This window comes from Eulemur rufifrons, chromosome 29 (assembly GCF_041146395.1).
Source record: "Eulemur rufifrons isolate Redbay chromosome 29, OSU_ERuf_1, whole genome shotgun sequence".
Taxonomy (NCBI): Eukaryota; Metazoa; Chordata; class Mammalia; order Primates; family Lemuridae; genus Eulemur; species Eulemur rufifrons.
In genome coordinates this window covers 25,622,501-25,642,154 of record NC_091011.1, presented here as the reverse complement: position 1 = coordinate 25,642,154, position 19,654 = coordinate 25,622,501, and the positions used below count along the sequence as shown (strand labels likewise).

The window sequence follows — 19,654 nt, the reverse complement described above, 5'->3', positions numbered from 1 at the left end:
AGTTTGGTTTTATACATTTTAGGGAGACAGGGGTTACAGGTAAAGTCATAAATCAATACGTGGGAATCATACATTGGTTTGGCCTGAAAAGGGGAGCCATCTTGAAGGGGGGGCGCTTACAGGTTATATGTGGGTTTAAAGATTCTTTGGCTTGTAATTGGTTAAAGACATGAAGCTTTGTCTAAAGGCTTGGAATGTTTTAACATACTTGCTGTTTATCAGAGATAAGCCACCCGACATAGATTTGTTGTTTAAATCGAAGGCCTGTAGGTTTGTCTTGCATACTCTTAGGCTTGTTAATGGATTACAAAGGATGTCCCCAAGAAGGGAGGGGGGCATGATGAGTCATGTCTGACCTCCCTCCTCCTGGCAGGCAATTTAGTTTTAGGATATTCCTTTGGCCACAAGGGGGTCCATTCAGTCAGCCGGTGTGGGGGTGAGCCTTAAAATTTTATTTTAGTTCACGGGATTAAATGACCTGTGAAGGTTCTTATGAATTCTATGATCATGTGCAATATACAGCATAAAACCAAGTTCAAAAATGTCAATGTATAGGAAATTAATCAGTAAATATTGAGAACCTATATTGTCAATGTTATAAAGTACATGGCAGTAACGATAAAATATATGAAAGAGGATTTTGAATGTCCTGTATTTGGAAAGCGCTTCAACGTTTAATGCTATCTAATTTGTCCTTTTTTTCACTGTTGATATTGCAAATTTTATCAGGGTTTTGTGGCAGCAGAGGAATATGATGAAGTCGAATGGAACACTCTTCCGTGGAGCGAGGATTCAAACTGAATGTCTAATATAGGAAGGTAAGATTAACAGTCAAAAGTGATTTTAGAAATTATAATTTAACAGAGAACACGGGACAAAACTCATGCACACGAAATAATACGGATAACAAAAGGAGTTAACTCACACGAATGCGGGTAGAAAGAGGCCACAGCAGCAGGGAGAGCAAATAGAATTAGAGAGCATTAGAATTGAAAAGCTCCTGAGATAAACTAAGGTTTTACAGTCAACAGAGCCTGGTAGTTAAAAAAAACACAGGACTGGACCAGGAGGTGAGAGTTTAGGGGTTGCAGCCCTAGCCGTGTGGTCGCTCCCTTCACTTCTCTGGTTCTTTATTTCTCTATCTATAAAATAGGTGGATTAATTTAGATTTTTTAAGATCCAGGCAATGACTCAGTTATGTTCCATATACCTCTGGGTTACCCTTTCCACATCGCTGGTAAATTACTTAACTCTCGGTGTGTTTCCCTATTTCCTATGTCGAAATAATAATTATAAAATAAAAAATGTAAATCTAAACGGACTGTTTTGTTGAGTTAGGTCGTGAGCGAAAGCAGCGACATAAGTCGAAATAATAATTATAAAGTAAAATGTAAATTTAAACGGACTGTTTTATTGCGGTTAGGTCGTGAGCAAAAGCGGCGAGGCGGCAAATAGGAGACAAGTAGCGGCCAAGGAAAAAAGCCGGCTGGAACCCGCGTCGAGTCGTGAGGCAGGAACCGCTCGCGGCCGGGCGGTAGGGCGCGTGCTGCCGCAGATGGGGCGGGCCAAACCCGAGACAACGGAAGGGACCGCCCAGTGAGCGGAAGTGACGCGACGCCGGCTCTCGGCTCTGAAGGGAGGTGTAGCCGGCCTGTGGAGGGAGGAGGTAGTGGCGGAAGAGGTTCCGCGGCTGATGGCGGCTCAAGATCGCAAGGTTGTCTAATGCTCTTTCTCGGTCCGGGGACCGTAGCACTGGGTAAGGCTGTTTCCCGGTCCGCCTCAGCTCTTGGTGCGGGACGGATCCCCGCTGGAGCTCTTTTGGGGCTCGTGCTACGCGCCTTAGCCCCTGTAGTGTAGGGGCCTGGCCGGTCTTGGGAATGGTCTCCGTGGTGACGATGCTTTCCTTCCCGAGGACAAATCTTTCCTCCGGACTGCGATTGTGACGGGGGTGTGTGCGACTCGGGTCACTCGTGGAATTGTGGAAAAGCGACGGGTGGTCGCCCCCCATAGTGTGGGCGGCTTGCGGTATAGGCGTTAGTTATTTGGGGGAGGTGTGAGGTATGGGGGCCCATTGGCATAGCGGGGAAGGGGCGAGTGACGCGGGTGACCCTCGGGGAGTGGGGGGGGAAAAAAAAAACTCTCGTGTCCAAGGCTCAACTCTAGGGTGACTGTTTTGAGGGCAATGTGTGTGTTGCTTGCGTAGGTAAGCTTGGGAAAACACGTAGATCGAGTCCCGGAAGGACGCTCGGGTTTGCCTTTGCGGAGAGAAGCCCAGCTGTTTTGGTTTGAGTCGCCAGTAGAGAAGGAGGCGGGGACTCCCTGCGCCGCCTACGTTTCAGGGCCGCGTGCGGAGTTAGCTTTTCTGGCCGCCTATCCTGTTTCACCTGGGCCAGGGAATTAGCGCTTCGTCTGCTTATAAAGGGTCTCTCCCCCAGTGCTTGAAGGGGGTTTTAAGAAGTCCCTTTGGGGAGAATAACAGCTTTCTTTGCGTAGTCATCTTTTTTTGTTTTCACATCAAAGAATGCCTCCCCCTTGCCTTCGGAACACTCCGCAGGTGTGCAGGTTGCGGACAAGTTCCGACAGACTCTCGTCGCTTGGGGCATCTACAGATGGCGCTTAGCTGGGTGTCTGTGGGTGTATCAGCCCCTTGAGAAATACTTATTACACCTTATTGATAAAAGTTTTGTTAGAAAACGTTGCATTTGACTGTACATATACAGTATTAGATTTTTGGTTTCAAAAAGTAGGTATGAATTGCTATTATGTTAGGAATTTCTCTGGGAAAATCTTAATTTTTCAACTCTGCATTCTGCTAAGGGTAAAATTTCTACGAACTCTGTACTAACAATTACTGATTATAATTTTGGTATTCAATTCCAAAAGCATTTAAAGAGATCATTTGAATAACATTAATCTAAAAGTGGTCTGATTGTCTTCATAGTGCTCTTGGCCTTTAGAGAAGGAGCTGAGGCAAGGCTACCTCTTTTGTTCGATTCTTTTCAAGGGTAAACTTGATTTCCTGAAGGATTATTTGATTATGCTAGGAATGATGTCTATTAAGCTTTTTTTTTTTTCTTTCTGGCAACCTTATCGTCAAACTTCAAAGAACATCTTATAGTTTTTGTTTTTTAGTCATCGCGTTCATAAACTGCACACCTGTTTACAATTATGACTGCAGCCGTGTGTATAGAATTAACCACTAAATACTTTTTCCATAAAAGCCCCATATTTTGGAATTCTAAGTTCCAACCTTTTTAATGATAGATATTTATGAAAGATCCTAATGATGCTCCTTGTATACTTCTTTGGGGGAATTATCTCACATGTGAAGCTTATTGGATTATATTCTTTTGAAAGGCTATGTAAAATTTGGGCTTTATGCACCTCTGGCTTTTTAAGCCTTATTTTTCCCCAGACAAATCTTTAGAAGAAGATAAATTTCCTCTCCGCTAATACATATGGGCCAAGAATCATAGCATTTTAGAAAACAACTTACAAAAAAATCTAAAAAGTAAATAAAAGTGGTGTGGGTAACATCTGAACAGAGTGAAGTGGCACTCAGGTGTAGAGGATTCTGGAGATAAGGATTTCTACAAGAGTGCTAATTAGTAGACTAGGGGCTTTGCTTCTGCCTCCCAGAAAGCTTGCTAACATTTTTTTTGGAGTAGAAGTCTGTTTGTAGTTGATAGTCTTTGAGCTAAAGTATGAATAGTTGGAAACTTTGAATGCCAGACATTTTTTCCTTTTAGGTGTGTGTCTGTCCTATAGGACTGAATTTTGGAGATAATTTTAAAGGTTCATACTTTCTTAGCTGAAGACTTTTAAAACTTTCGCTAACTCTATCAATCACTACCGGAGTTACAACATTTCTAAGGGCACAAAGTGTTCATATTTTAAAATGCAATGTGTTTCTATTGTCATACGTGGTGTTTTTATTAATGTTTCATGTATTTTGGTTTTACTAACTTTTTATCATGGAATTTTCAAACATGCACAAAAGGAGGAGGACAGCATTTTGCTAATCTTGTTTTATTACTCCCTCTAACATACTTGTTTTTCCCCTGGAGTTTTTAAAGCAAATCTTAGCCATCAAGACATTTCACTTATAATTATTAATAGTTTAGCATCTCTATCTGATAAAGACTTTAAAAAATATATATATAATCACCATAACCATCACACATAACAAAATCACCTTATTTCTTTTTGAATTATAAATGTTAGGGCTGGCAAATTATATTTAATATCTACATTAATAAGCTTAATTTGACTTCGTATGTTGAATGCACAGAAGTTCTTACTGTGGTTTGTTTATTTTCTACTATGTTGACTAAAGCTTACATTTTTTGGTAACTAGTAAAGTGTAAGTATCAGGAGCCACTGGAAAAATACTACCACAAAAGCCAGAGCTGTTTTGGGCTTGAAAAAGTTCCTTGAGGAAGTGAAGATACATTGAAATGCTTTTTTTTCCCCCCAAGTTTATTTTAGCTATATGTTATCTTTTTTAGATCTGAATAAATTCCCCAAACAACAAAATTGGATTTTAGACCAAAGACTTTATATAGTTTACAGCATAAGACACATAAAGGAATTTTAGAGATGTTATAACTTTAGAGAATGTGTTAGGAAACCTGAAAGAGGGCACCATAGCCAGCTTGTATATGCATTTCAGACTTTGTTTCCCAGCCAAATGTGTCTGGCCCCTTAATTATTGACTGGAAAATTCTTACTTATCCTTAGCTTGCCTTGGCTTACTGTACTCCTGTTTCTGGAGATATGCTTTAGAGAACAGGCAACAGAACAAGCTGCTTGATTCTACTTCCCTTTGTGTCTAGGGACTTTGTTTCTTCTTTCCAACTGAGGTGAAGTTGTACTTTTTCTCAGGATGTTAGTGAAGCTACACTTCCCAGGCATTACCACAAGGTGATGCAGTGACTTTGCACTTTATTTTTCCACTTCTGTGAGACCTTGACATTTTCATTGAATTCTAATATTTTTATAAACTTGTCCCTCTCTTCACTCCGTTTCTTATCTGTAGGAGGAGTGAACCAGGAACTGTGTGGGAATTAGAAATATTATTTTGCTATTTTATTTTCCTATTTAAACTGGGTTGATTTATGATGTAATTATATTCAGATGCATTCATCCATGTTAAGTTTTTTATGACTAGTAGCTATATTATAATTAAAAAAGAATGACAAGGATACTGGAATGACTTCTGTAAAATATTTCTATAATTAAAATAGCATTGAAATTTTTAGAAAGGTTGAGTGGAGAGAGATTAATGAAGACTATTAATAGGATGATCACATCTTGCTCTTAAGACTAAATGTCTTTTTTTTTTTTTTTTTTTGAGACAGAGTCTCGTTCTGTCACCTGGGCTAGAGTAAGTGGTGTTATCATAGCTCGCTACAACCTCAAATTCTTGGGCTCAGGCAATCCTCCTGCCTCTGTCTCCGGAGTAGCTGGGACTACAGGTGTGTGCCACCATGCCTGGCTAATTTTTTCCCTATATTTAGTAAAGTTGGGGTTTCACTCTTGCTCAGGCTGGTCTGGAGCTCCTGAGCTCAAGCGATTCTCCCAATCCTCCTGCCTTGGCCTCCTAGAGTGCTAGGATTACAGACGTGAGCTACTTATGCCTGGCGAAGACTAAATATCTTGAATACTTTATTTAAAGTATAATCTTAAAGTGTTTTCTATTAAAAATTTGAATTTTGGGGGAAGAGTTTAAAAATGAAATTTCATGTTACTATGGTCATTTAAAACAATAAATACATTTATATGTACTTGTAAAAATCCAAACAATAAATTGAGTTAAAGGTTACAGCTAGCCAGGTACTCATGCCTGTAATCCTAGCATTTTGAGAGGCTTACGCAGGAGGATCACTGGAGCCCAGGAGTTTGAGGTTGCAGTGAACTATGATGATGCACTGTAGCCCCAGGCAACAGAGTGAGACCTTGTATGAAAGAAAGAAAAAGTTAAAGTCCTCTTTTCACATACATCCTTCATAAGTAAAGACTATTAACTCTTCCTTTTGATGTATTTATAAACGTATACACATATATGTATACCTACATACTATTTTATACCTAAACTTTTCAATGAAGTGAAAGTGTAAGTTTGGATTATGAGTTTTTTGTTGTGGTGGTGGTTGGTTTGTTGTTGGTTTGTTTTTTTTTTTTTTTTTTTTTTTTTGAGACAGGTTCTCCTGTTGCCCGGGCTAGAGTGCAGTGGCGTGATTATAGTTCACTATGACCTCAAACTCCTGGGCTCAAGCAATTCTGCTGCCTCAGCCTCCTGAGTAGCTGAGACTACAGGCAGAGACCATCGTGCCCAGCTAATTTTTTCTATTTTTAGTAGAGAGCGGTCTCCCTCAGGCTGGTCTTGAGCTCAAGCGATCCTCCTGCATTGGCCTCCCAGAATGCTAGGATTACAGGTGTGAGCTACTGCTCCTGGCCATGGATTATGAGTTTTTAAAAAACCGTTGCAATTGAGGTTCATTGCCTTGTTTTATAAAGAAATAATTACAGCTGTTGATTTAATGTACTTTAGGAAATGTCAAATTTTAAGAAAAAAGTTTTATCCTTAAGACAACTTTTGATTTAAAAAGAATGGGAAGTTTATCCTAAGTTAGCTTATTTCCTGCTTATTGAAATCTGCCTCAAAGAAACCTGAATATTCACTCTGTTCGTAGAAAAGTATTACTGATGCGCTTAACTCAGTTTTGGTAGTATCTAATACAGGTTGTTTCAATTGATTTAGGTATAGCTTTTTTTTTATTGTTATCTTTTATAACCAGTAGTGAATGGTTTTTTTTTTTTTTTTTTGAAGAACTGGAATTGGTGGATTATTTTCTTTTTTTGTGAAGCCAATGATTTGAAAAGAAATTATTATTGGTAACTTCATTTGTTATCATGACCTCCCCTAGAGCCCAGATAAGCTCAGGCAACTCAATGAAACAAAATAATGGAACTCTTTAGTCATTTTAGGCAGAGTTCTCCAGTGTTTGTAAATGCTACTGTTTCATTTTTCTGAAGGTGTTAGTTTACCAGGTGGAGAGTATTCACAGTTAAGTCCTTCCCTGAAATAGGGTTGCTCGTAGTAAAGTCCTTTTGTTAGTGCAGAGGTGATGGAGGGGTGTTATGAAATGTACTCTTCATATTGGAATCCTTTTAAACCGCAGGGCTAGAGAGGCTAACAGACAGTTCTCCTGGTGTTCTATCACAGTGGTTTCCAGGTTCATGATTGACAGCCTCTATGGAATGTTCAGTATATTATTCAGTAAAGCAGAACTTTGCCCATAACAGAAGTAGAGAGGACACAAGAAGAATTGTTATTTTCTAAAATGCTTATTTCAAAACTTTAAAAATTTGCTTAAGTATTTCAAACAGGTTAGCAAAAGAAACAGTTGTAAAAGCAAACTGTCTTAGATTGTCTTAGCTATAAGCCTTCTTAATAATGGCTAAAACGAGTAGTCTTATTGCTGTGCTTGCTCTGTAGAAACTTCATTGATTTGTGAAGTAAATTAGATTAGTTTGGTTAGCAAAAATCTTACCCCAGTTTTCCCCATTATTACAGATATTCCTGTTTTAATGACTCAGAAGCAAGTGCTGTAAGGTCAGTCTAGTTTCTTATCTGCACTGTAGAATCGATTGCTTTTTTGGGTAAATCCTGTTATTTCTTTTTTCTTAAAAATAGAGCACAATCTATGGAAAACATTTGGATCTTATAGTTTTTATAATCCACTTCCATCATTCATCTCCTGTCCAGTGCTTAGTGTTCACTAAGCCAGGGAGCATTCACTGAATCTCTAATAGATTTTCAACAGTATGTATTTCATTGACACTATATTTTCATTTTTTAGTATAAGTTTTTTTTTTTTTTTTTTGACAGGCTCTCACTCTGTTGCCCTGCCTAGAGTAGTACAGTGGCATCATGATAGCTCACTACAACCTCAAGCTCATGGGCTCAGGTGATCTTCCTGTCTCAACCTCCTGAGTAACTGGGACTACAGGTGCATACCACCATGCCTAGCTAATTTTTCTATTTTTTTGTAGAGACGGGGGTCTCACTCTTGCTCAGCTAATAGTCTAGCTGAGCTTTTACATAATTTGAGAGATTTGAACAAGCTTGTACTTCAAGCGCAAGAAGATAAGCCACCTCTGGGATCTGTGGACATAAGTGAGAGGTGATAGTGGAGACTTGAGTTTTTGGGTAGTGGTTCTCTATCCTGGCTGCATACATGGACATGTATGCACACATGCCCAGGCCTCACTCCCAGGAGTTTGCGATCATTTTTTTTTTTTTTTTTTGCCCCTACTGATTCTAATGTGTAACTGGCTGAGAAATGTTGGTACAGGGGATCATGACATGGAGCAGGAACACAGACAGGCACAGAGATGTCAGTATCAGTATCAGTTTCAGTTACAGGATGTTAGAACCTAGGGAAGGGAGAGGGGAGATGGACTAGGTTATGGAAGAAAATGATGACATTCAAGGGTTCTACATAGAAGGGAAAAGTTAATTGACCAATAGCCAATAAAATAATTTTAGCTCTCCTTGTTTCTATTTCTTAGTGTCTGTGGGGCCAGCAGGTTTATATTGGCAATGTATATGCTAAAATACCTCTAGTTCATTTGCTTTTGGTTGGTATAGGAGCATGGAGCTAGGCTTTCTAGGAAAGTTGAGTTTTTGTTTTTGTTTTTTTAACTTTTTAACCCCTATGTAACTTTCCAAGCCGTCCGTATTGGCTTTATTTTTCAGTTTGTCTGTATTTTTATATTTAATCACATTTAAGGAGAAGTTCCATTATATAAAAAGCATGTATCTTCTCAATAATTATGACATGCACATATTCATGAAATTTACATTAAATGTTATGTATTTTCTGAAGCAGGTTAAAGTTTATTCTTAGTTTATATCATTTAACTTTTTTGAATTACTTGTTTCAGATTCACAATGACATCTTTTCAAGAAGTCCCCTTGCAGACTTCCAACTTTGCCCATGTCATCTTTCAAAATGTGGCCAAGAGTTACCTTCCTAATGCACACCTGGAATGCCATTACACCTTAACTCCATATATCCATCCACATCCAAAAGATTGGGTTGGTATATTCAAGGTAAGAAAATTTTCTGCATATGTCCTCCGTGTAAGCACTTCTTATTTTCTTTTTAAACAGATTGATAATTAGCTTATACTAGCCTTAATCTGCATTAAATTTCACTTTTGTAAACATCACCGTGAAATAATTGAACTGTGGACAAATAGTATAAAACAAATATTGGCAACTTCATTTCACCAGATTTTCCTCTGTGATCAAAAGGTTCAGCTTCACTCAAGGTTTTGTGAAAATTTCAGAATCTTTTTTTTTTTTTTCATTTTTTCCATTTCTTACCTTTCCATTCTTTCCATATCTTACCGTCTTCCAAAAGAAAACAACCTTTTCGTTTGGCTTCCTGTATCATTTACTGTTTTCTCCAGTCGTTTGTAATTAATTTTGTACAGCTATAAGCCACTTTATTATCTCTTCTGTTGTTGTCTTGCATGGCTTAAATATTGTGTCTTACATTGTTTTAGAAGAGTATTGTGTTTTACATGACTCACTTGGTGGTAGGAGTCCCAGTTCTTATATTTTACCAGTTATTTTGTGTAATATTTGTTTAAAAATTATGTTGAGATGATCATTACTGTGGCATACCTCATTGTGCTGGAGGGTTTCTGATAATTTTAACTCTTCAGAATGCAGTGGAAAACCAAAATGTAAGGGTGTCCTCTGAGCAGTCAGAATAGTGTCATGAATGTCCAAATAATAAAACTCATTCGCTTTTCACGGGGTCACTCTACCATCTCCCTTTGAATCAGTTCGTTTTATTTTAGCTGTGATTTTAATAGGCTTGAAATTTTGATGGTCTAGTCTGTGTAAAGTCAAACAACAAAGCAGAAATAAGAGTAGCTGCTAGAAATTAGGCACATTGAAGGTACCTAGAAGTGGAAGTCCAATCTGATAGAGTAAGGAGGGCAGAAAAACTATATTTGGACAAAACAGATTTTGGCATTTAATGACAGTTTAGTCCTTATTCTTGAATTCCTCATTCCTTGATGTTCCTGAGAGCATAATAGAGTTATTACTGTTTGCTTCTTGTCAGTTTTTTAGGCTTATCAGATCCCCAAATGGAGATATATTCATTGTAAGCATTTGATGAATACATTTATGAATTGAGATATTGCTATCAAGTTAAAGATACTGATCGAGAACTGCAGTAATGGGTTAGAGAGGAAGAAGAGAGCAGTGAAATACAGTTGAGAGAAAGGAAGGGCATTTCCAGAAGGAAGATGATACAGGTTGAGCACCTCAAATTGAAAAATCCAAAATTTGAAGCTTTTTGAGTGCCAATGTGATACACAAAACAAATGCTCATTGGAGCATTTTTTAAAAAATTTTAAAATTATTATGGTTACTTAATAGTCATATATCTTTTTAGGGCACACGTACAGTTTTAATGCAAGCGTGCAATGTAGATTAATCAAATCAGGGTTATTGGGGTATTCATCACCTCAGGCATTTATCATTTCTTTGTGTTAAGAACATTCCAATTCCATTCTTTTAGTTACTTTAAAGTATACCTTGTTGATTATAGTCACTTTGTTCTATTAAATATTATTCGTTCTATCTAACTATATTTTTGCACACATTAACCATCCCCACTTTATCGCTCCCTCCCTCCCTCCCTGATAACCTTCCCAGCGTCTGGTAACCATCATTCTTCTTTCTGTCTCCATGAGATCAGTTGTTTTTAATATTTACCTCCCACATATGAGAGAGAACATGTGAGATTAGTTTTTCTGTGCTGGGTTTATTTCACTTAGCATAATGTTCTCCTGTTCCAGCCATGTTGCAAATAGCAAGATTTCATTCTTTTTTGTGGCTATATATTCCATTGTGTGTGTGTACCACAATTTCTGTATCCATTCATCCATTGATGGACACTTGGGTTGATTTCAAATCTTGGCTATTGTGAATAGTGCTGCAATAAACATGGGAGTGCAGGTGTTTTTTTGATAAGCTGATTTCCCCTCTTTTGGATATATGCCTAGCAGTGGGATTGCTGGGTCATGTGGTAATTCTATTAAGTTTTTGAGGAACCTCCATAGTGGTTGCACTAATTTATATTTCCACCAACAGTGTATGAGGGTTCCCCTTTTTCCACATCCTTGCCAGCATTTATTATTCCCTGTCTTTTTGATGAATGCCATTTTAACTTGGGTGGGATGCTATCTCATTGTAGTTTTTTAATTTTTAATTTTAATTTTTTTTTTTTTTGAGACAAAGAGTCTCACTCTGTTGCCCGGGCTAGAGTGCCATGGCATCAGCCTAGCTCATAGCAACCTCAAACTCCTGGGTTCGAGCGATCATCCTGCCTCAGCCTCCCAAGTAGCTGGGACTACAGACATGCGCCACCATGCCTGGCTAATTTGTCTATATATTTTTAGCTGTCCATATAATTTCTTTCTATTTTCAGTAGAGACGGGGTCTCGCTCTTGCTCAGGCTGGTCTCAAACTCCTGAGCTCAAACAATCTGCCCGCCTCGGCCTCCCAGAGTGCTAGGATTACAGGCGTGAGCCACCGTGCCCGGCCCTCATTGTAGTTTTGATTTGCATCTTTCTGATGACTAATAATGTTGAGCATTTTTTCATATACCTGTTGGCTATTCGTGTGTCTTTTTTTGAGAGATGTCTGTTCAGATCCTTTTCACATTTTTTAGTCAGATTATTTGATTATTTGGAGCTCCTTATATGTTCTAGTTATTAATGAAGGCAAATGGGTAGTTTTACAAATATTTTTCTCCCATTCTGTAGGTCATCTGTTTACTTTGTTGGTTGTTTCCTTTGCTGTGCAGAAACTTTTTAGCTTGATGTGATCCCATTTTTCCAATTTTGCTTTGGTTGTATGTGCTTTGACATGATATTATTGCCCAGGCTAATGTCCTGAAGCGTTTCTCCAATGTTCTTTTAGTAGTTTCATACTTTTAGGTCTTTAAGTCTTTAATCCATTTTGATTTGATTTTTGTATATGGTGAGAGATAAGGGTCTAATTTCATTCTTCTGCATATGGATATCCAGTTTTCTCAGCACTATTTATGTTCTTGGCACCTTTGTCAAAGATAAGTTCACTATAGATATGTGAATTTATTTCTGGGTTGTCTATTCTGTTGTATTGGTCCATGTGTCTGTTTTTAGCCAATACCATGTTTTGGTTATTACAGCTCTGTAGTATAATTTGAAGTCAGATAATGTGATTTCTCCAGTTGCATTTTTTTTAGCTTAGAATGGCTTTGGCTATTCTGGGTCTTTGTGGTTCCATATAAATTTTAGGATTATTTAGTGAAGACTGTCATTGGTATTTTGATGGGGATTGCATTGAATCTATAGAGTTCATTGGATGGTTATGGACATTTTAACAAAATTGAGTCTTCCAATCCATGAACATGAAATATCTTTTTCATTTTTTTTGTCCTCTTCAGTTTCTTTCATCAGTGTTTTATGGTTTCATTACAAAGATCTTTCACTTATTTGGTTAAGTTTATTCGTAGGTATTTTATTTTATTTGTGGCTGTTGTAAATGGGATTACTTTTTTGGTGTCTCTTTCAGATTGTTTGTTGTTGGCATATAGAAATGCTCCTGATTTTTGTATGTTGATTTTGCAACTTTACTGAATTTGTTTATCAGTTCTGACAGTGTTTTTGTGGCGACTTTAGGTTTCTGTAGATATAAGATCATCATTTCTGTGAACAAGAATAATTTGACTTCTTCCTTTCCAATTTGGATGCCCTTTATTTCTTTCTCTTGCCTGATTGCTCTAGCTAGAACCTCCAGTTCTGTGTTGAATAACAGTGGTGAAAGTGGTTCCAGATCTTAGAGGAAAGGCTTTCAGTTTTTCCCCATTCGGTATGATACTCACCCTGTGTCTGTCTTATGTGGCTTTTATTGTATTTAGGTAAGTTCTTTCTGTACCCAGTTTTTTGAGAGTTTTTATCATGAAGGGGTATTGAATTTTACCAAATGCTTTTTCAGCATCAGTTGAAATGATGGTATGGTTTTTGTCCTTTGTTCTGTTGATGTGCTTTATCACATTGACTGATTTGCATATATTGAACCATCCTTGCATCCCTGGGATGAATTCCACTCCATCATGATGAATAATCTTTTTAATGTGTTGTTGAATTTGGTTTGTGCTGGTATTTTGTTGAGGATTTTTGCATGTATGTTCGTCAGAGATAATGGCCTAAAGTTTTCTTTTTTTGTTGTGTCTTTGTCTGATTTTGGTATCAGGGTGATACAGGTATTGTGTAATGAGTGGGAGTGTTCCCTCCTCCTGGCTTTTTTCGAATAGTTTAGGATGTTGGTATTAATTTTTCTTTGGTAGAATTTAGCAGTGAAGTCATCGGGTCCTGTGCTTTTGTTTGATGGGAGACTCTATTATTGCTTGTGTCTCATTAACTTGCTATTGGTTTATTCAAGTTCTGGATTTCTTCTTGGCTCAGTCTTGGTAAATTGTATGTGTCCAGGAATTTATCCGTATCTTCAAGATTGCCAGTTTATCTGCATCTTCAAGATTGCCAGTTTATCTGCATAGAGTTGCTTATAGTAGTCTCTAAAGATCCTTTGAATTTCTGCAGCATCAGTTGTAATGTCTCCTTTTTTGTCTTTTGATTTTATTTATTTGGGTCTGTTTTTTCTTAGTCTGGCTTAAGGTGTGTCAGTTTTGTTTATCTTTTCAAAACAACTTTTGTAATTTTTTTTGGTTTCAATTTCATTTATTTGTGCTCTAATCTTTATTCTTAATTTCTTCCACTAATTTTGGTTTGGTTTGCTGTTGGTTTTCTAGTTCTTTGAGCTACATTGTTAGTTTATTTGAAGCTATTGTACTTTTTTGATGCAGGCACTTATTGCTATAAATTTTCCTCTTATTATTGTTTTTGCTGTATCCCACCACTTTTGATATGTCATGTTTTCCTTTTTATACCTTTTGAGAAATTTAAAAATTTCATTCTTAATCTCTTCACTAGCCTGGTGGTCATTCACGAGCATAGTTTAATTTCAGTGTATTTGTATAGTTTCTAATGTTCCTGTTATTGATTTCTGGTTTTATTCCATTGTGGTCAGAGAAAATACTTGGTATGATTTCATTTTATTTGAATTTTTTTTTTTTTTGAAAGGGATTTACTCTTTTATTTCCAACGACTTACCCCCAAAATGAGTGTCTCAAATATTATTATCCTTATTCTGGTAGTTGAAGATAATATGGTAAAATGAACCATCAATCACACTGTTAAATAATACAACAAGAAAATATTATTCTAGGGAACACGGTGAAAAGGCATGTTCTAAGTTTATCTATATGAGATCCAATCACTATACAGCTTGACAACCAAAAGTAAAAATTTACCAAGTTGCTTCCTGTTGATATACATACAATTTTTACTGAATAAAGAACTAAATTTTAAAACTCTACAAAACATGGTTCATACCAAATTAACTTGTAAGGGCCAGAACATTGAATATTAGTGAACACATGTGAATGAATGTGATCTTAGTAAATGTGTTTTTAGTGTAAAATGCCAATTCTTTGTTTTAGATAGTGGCTTTCCCAAAATGAATCATTTTATTTGAAATTTTTAACACTTGTTTTGTGAACTAACATATGATCTGTCTTTGAGAATGATCCATGAGTTGAGGAGAAGTACGTGTATTCTGCATGTGTTGCATGAAATGTTCTGTAAATATGTATTAGGTAATTTGGTCTATTGAGCTAATTAAGTTTCATGTTTCTTTGTTGATTTTCTGTCTGGATTATCTGTTCAATGCCGAAAGTAGAGTGTTGAGGTCTCCAACGATTGTGTTGCGGTTTATCTCTCTCTTTAGCTCTGATAATATTTGGTTTATATATGTGGGTGCTCTAGTTTTGGGTGCATATATATTTACAATTGTTTTATCCTCTTGCTGAATTTACTCCTTTATCATTATATAGTGACCTTCTTTGTCTGTTATAGTTTTTGTCTTGAAATCTATTTTACCTGATAGAAGTATAACTATTCCATCTCTTTTTTGGTTTCCATTTACATGGAATATCTTTTTCTATCCCTTTTATTTTCAGGTTATGTATGACTTTATAAGTGAAGTGTGTTTCTTGCAAAGAACATGTAGTTAGCTCTTATTTTTTTATTCATTTATCCACTCTGTCTTTTGATCAGAGAGTTTAGTCCATTCACATTCGATGTTGTTACAGTATTAATAAGTGAGGACTTAACTATTACCATATTGTTACTTGATTTCTGATTGTTTTGTGGTCCTCTTTGTTTCTTCCTTCCTGTCGTCTTCTGTTAAAAGTGATTTTCTCTGATAGTGTTTTAATTTCTTTCTTTTTACTTTTAGTGTACTGTTGTAGGTTTTTTAATGTTACCTTGAAGCTTGCATAACAGTTTGTAACCAATTTTTTGAAACATGACAACTCTGCTTACAATCAAGGAAAGAGAAATGTAACAGAAATTCTACCCTTTAACTCCATCGCCTCCACTTTTTAACTTTTTGTTGTCTCCATCTATGTCTTTTTATCCTATGTACCAGAAAGTTGTAGTTATTTTTGATAGGTTTCTCTTTTAGTGTTTCTACTCAAGATATAATTGGTTATACACTCCAATTACCACAATAGAGTATTGTGTATTTGCCTACTTACTGTTACCAGTGAGTTGTTTACCTTCAGATGACTTCTTATTGTTCATTAATGTCCTATTCTTTCAGATTGAAGAACTCTTTTTAGCGTTTCTTATATGGCAGGTCTAGTGTTGATGAACTCCCTCAGCTTTTGTTTGTCTTCAGAAGTGTTTATTTCTCCTTTATGTATGAAGGATATTTTTGCAGGATATAATATTTTAGGGTTAAAGTTGTTTCCTTCAGTACTTTGAATACGTCATGCCACCCTCTCTTGGCCTGTAAGGTTTCCACTGAGAAGTGTGCTGCCAGATGTATCAGAGCACCTTTAGATGTCATTTGTTTCTTTTTTCTTCCCTTAGGACCTTTTCTTTATCTGTGATAGTTGAGAGCTTGTTTTTTAAATGCCTTGAAGTAGTCTTATTTGGGTTAAATCTGCTTGGTGTTCTGTGACCTTCTTGTACCTGCTTATTGATATCTTTCTCTAGATTTGGAAAGTTCTCTGTTGTTTCTTTGAAAATAACTTCTACCCCAGTCTCTTTTTCTACCTCCTTTGTATAGCCAATAAGTCTTAGATTTGCCCATTTGAGGCTGTTTTCTAGATCTTGTATGCCTCCTTCATTCTTTTTTCTTTTTGCTCTTCTGACTGTGTATTTTCAAATAGTCTTGTCTTGAAACTCACTGATTTTTTTTTCTTTTTATTATTCAGTTCTGTTGTTGAGAGACTCTGATGCATTTCTCAGTTTTTCAATTGAATTCTTCAGCTCCAGAATTTCTGCTTGACTTTTTTAAATTATTTCAATTTCTATGTTAAATTTCTCTGATAGGCTTCTGAATTCATTCTCTGTGTTGTCTTTGAGGTTCATTGAGTTTTTCAGGACAGCTGTTTTGAATTGTTTGTCTGAAAGGTCACATATTTCCATCACTCTGGGATTGGTCACATATCTTATTTAGTTCGTTTGGTGAAGTTATGTTTTCCTTGGTGTTTTTGATGCTCATGGATATTCCTCAATGTCTGGGCATGGAAAAATCTGGGCTTGTTTGAACCCATCCTTGAGAAGGCTTTCCAGGTGTTCAAAGCAAATTGAATGTTGTGATCTAAGTCTTTGGCCACTGCAGCCATATCAGCACTAAGGGGTTCCCAAGCCCATTAATGCTGTGACTCTTGCAGACTCCTGGTGGTACCACTTTGGTGGACTTGGGAGAATTCCCTGGATTACTTGGCAAAGTCTCTCACTCTCTTCTCTATTCTCTGTGCTGGGTTGCTGGAGTTGGGGGAGGAGTAACATGGGCACTCCCTTGTGGCCACCAGCGCCAAGTCACACCTGAAGCCAGCCCAGTCTCACCCAAAGCTGGTGCTGAATGTTGCCTGGCTACCTCTGAATTTTATTCAAAGCCCAAGAGTTCTTTAGTCAGTGGGTAGTGAATACTTCCAAGACTGGATTGTTTGCTTTAGGGCAGTAGGTTTCCTTCTGGGCAGGAGGTGGGGGGAGGTTGGGGGTGTGGGGGTGTGCAGGAGAGGCAGAAATTCCTTTCAGGAACTAAGACCTGGACTGGGACCTCAGGAGTCTACTTGGGACTTTACCTTACTGTGGCTGAACTGGTAGTTAAGTTGCAAAACAAAGTCCTCCAAACTTTTCCCCTTCCTTTCCCCAAGTGGAAGACGACTCCCTGAATTGCACTGCCTGTAACTAGGGGAGAAGTGACACAGGCACTGGCCTGGCCTGGCCACCACTCCTGTCTCACTGGGTCACTTGCACCCTCCCAAGTCCACTGATTGCCAGCGAGCACAGCTGCAGGATTTCCCCAAGGACTGCAGCCTTTGTGACCGGACTGTCTTAGGAATTTAGTCCAGGCCCCACGCTGCTTTTGGTCAGCCAGTAGTGCACCTAGCTGGATCTTGGGTTGTGGGACAGAGGATTTCTGTTTGGCCAGCCTGGTCTAAATGTTCCCTCTGTAGGCACCAGCAGATTTCTGCCCTGTGCTCTGTTCTCCTGTGCCAAGGTGGCTCTAGGTTTCAATGCAGAGTCACACAGTCACTTCACTCTCCCTCCCCCGGGCTCACAGATTTTCTCTGTACTCAGTATCCTGATGCTAAGCTTCCGGGCGATGGGGCAGGTATGGCGTAGGCAATGCAAGATTGTCTTTTCTGCCCTTTTCAGTGCCTCTTTCTTTGATATGATATTGAATAGGTCATATGATCTCTTACCTGATTTGTGGTTCTTCTGAAGGTATTTGCTTGTGTGGGTAATTATTGAATTTGGTGTTCATTCAGAGAGACTATCACTGGAGGTGTATATTTGGCTGTCTTGCTCTGCCTCCTCCCGTGGAGCATTTTGAAGTTCCGATTTGGGATGATCAGCTGTTGGTATGATGCAAATATGCCAAGATCCGACAAAATTTGAAATCCAAAACACTCTGGTTCCAAGCATTTTGGATAAAGGGTACTCAACCTGTATAAGCAAAGGCATAGAGGTAAGAATGTTATTGAGAATAAGGAAGTCAATGTAATGAGAATGTAAACTTCGTTTAGGGAACTTGTGGGAGATGAGGTTGGAGTTACGTTTCAGTCTGTCTGTGGAAGACCTTCAGTGTTAGGCTTAACTTTTCTCTAAGTAATAAATAAATCTTGCATAGAATACCTTTTGGATCTTTTTTGCTGGGATAATACTTTAAAAACTGAATAGGAAAATGAAGCATGTAGTAAAAATTTCAGGTAATACAAGAAAGCTCCAGGAAGAAAATAAATCATGCTTAAGATTATTACCTAGTGATAACCATTGTTAAAATATCAGTATATAGCTACATATAATAAAGTAATAAATAATTATATGCACATACTATTGAGGCATCATAATATGTATATATATTCATTGAACGAATTCCTTACTTTTGGACATTTTCATTGTTGCTAAATGCTTACCATTAAATAATGCCTAAAAATTATCTCTACCTAGCTTTATTTTGGTCTATTTTGTAGGTTAAGCTCTTGGAAGTGGAATCACCACGTTTATGGCATTATATATTTTTAAACATTTTATATGTACTGCAAATTGTGCTCCAGAATGATTTTTTTTTTTTTTTTTTTTGAGACAGAGTCTCACTCTGTTGCCCAGGCTAGAGTGAGTGCCGTGGCGTCAGCCTAGCTCACAGCAACCTCAAACTCCTGAGCTCAAGCGATCCTCCTGTCTCAGCCTCCCGAGTAGCTGGGACTACAGGCACGCGCCACCATACCCGGCTAATTTTTTCTATATATATATTTTAGCTGTCCATATAATTTCTTTCTATTTTTAGTAGAGGTGGGGTCTCGCTCTTGCTCAGGCTGGTCTCGAACTCCTGAGCTCAAACTATCCGCCCACCTCGGCCTCCCAGAGTGCTAGGATTACAGGCGTGAGCCACCGCGCCCGGCCCAGAATGATTTTGATAGACACTTTATTGACAAGTGGCAGGCAAGGAGAAGAGTGTCCAGGTAGTAATTGTAAGGGCAAGGGAGTGAAGATGGGAAAGTGTGTGGTATGCTTGAGAAAGTGTTAAGGAATTTGATTTGCCTGGGAGGGAGATCAATTTTAGAAGATAAATGGGAAAGATTAGTTTGGATCACATTATGGGTTGTTTTAATATTTGACTGAGGAATAGTTTTTAAGTAAGGAGTGATAAAGTTTAGAAGTGAACTTTAATTGAAGATCATTTGACCATGTACATGAAGGTTAATGTCTGGACATTCTAATCTGTTCCACTGGTCTATGGCAGCGGTCCCTAACCTTTTTGGCACCAGGGACCGGTTTCACAGAAGACAGTTTTTCCATGAAGGCGGGGGTGTGCAGGATGGTTTCAGGATGATTCAAGGGTATTACATTTATTTTGTACTTTATTTCTCTTATTACATTGTAAAATATAATGAAATAATTGTACAACTCACCATAATGCAGAATCAGTAGGAGG

At 37.8% G+C, this 19,654-nt stretch overlaps 1 protein-coding gene across 8 annotated transcripts in view; it reads left to right on the top strand.

The window, feature by feature from the left end:
- The first annotated feature begins 1,648 nt into the window (after window positions 1-1,648).
- TAX1BP1 (Tax1 binding protein 1) overlaps window positions 1,649-19,654 on the top strand; it is a 90,898-nt gene continuing 72,892 nt past the window's right edge. For 5 of the 8 annotated variants that reach the window (XM_069462402.1, XM_069462401.1, XM_069462400.1 and 2 more), the window contains exons 1-2: window positions 1,649-1,756; window positions 8,953-9,121. Coding sequence is in view for 7 of the 8 variants with exons in the window: in XM_069462401.1 (XP_069318502.1) it covers window positions 8,960-9,121 (162 nt within the window). In the remaining variant the exon portion in view is untranslated. The remainder of the gene's footprint in view (window positions 1,757-8,952; window positions 9,122-19,654) is intronic. The other 3 variants (XM_069462399.1, XM_069462396.1, XM_069462395.1) reach the window with 1 other exon arrangement.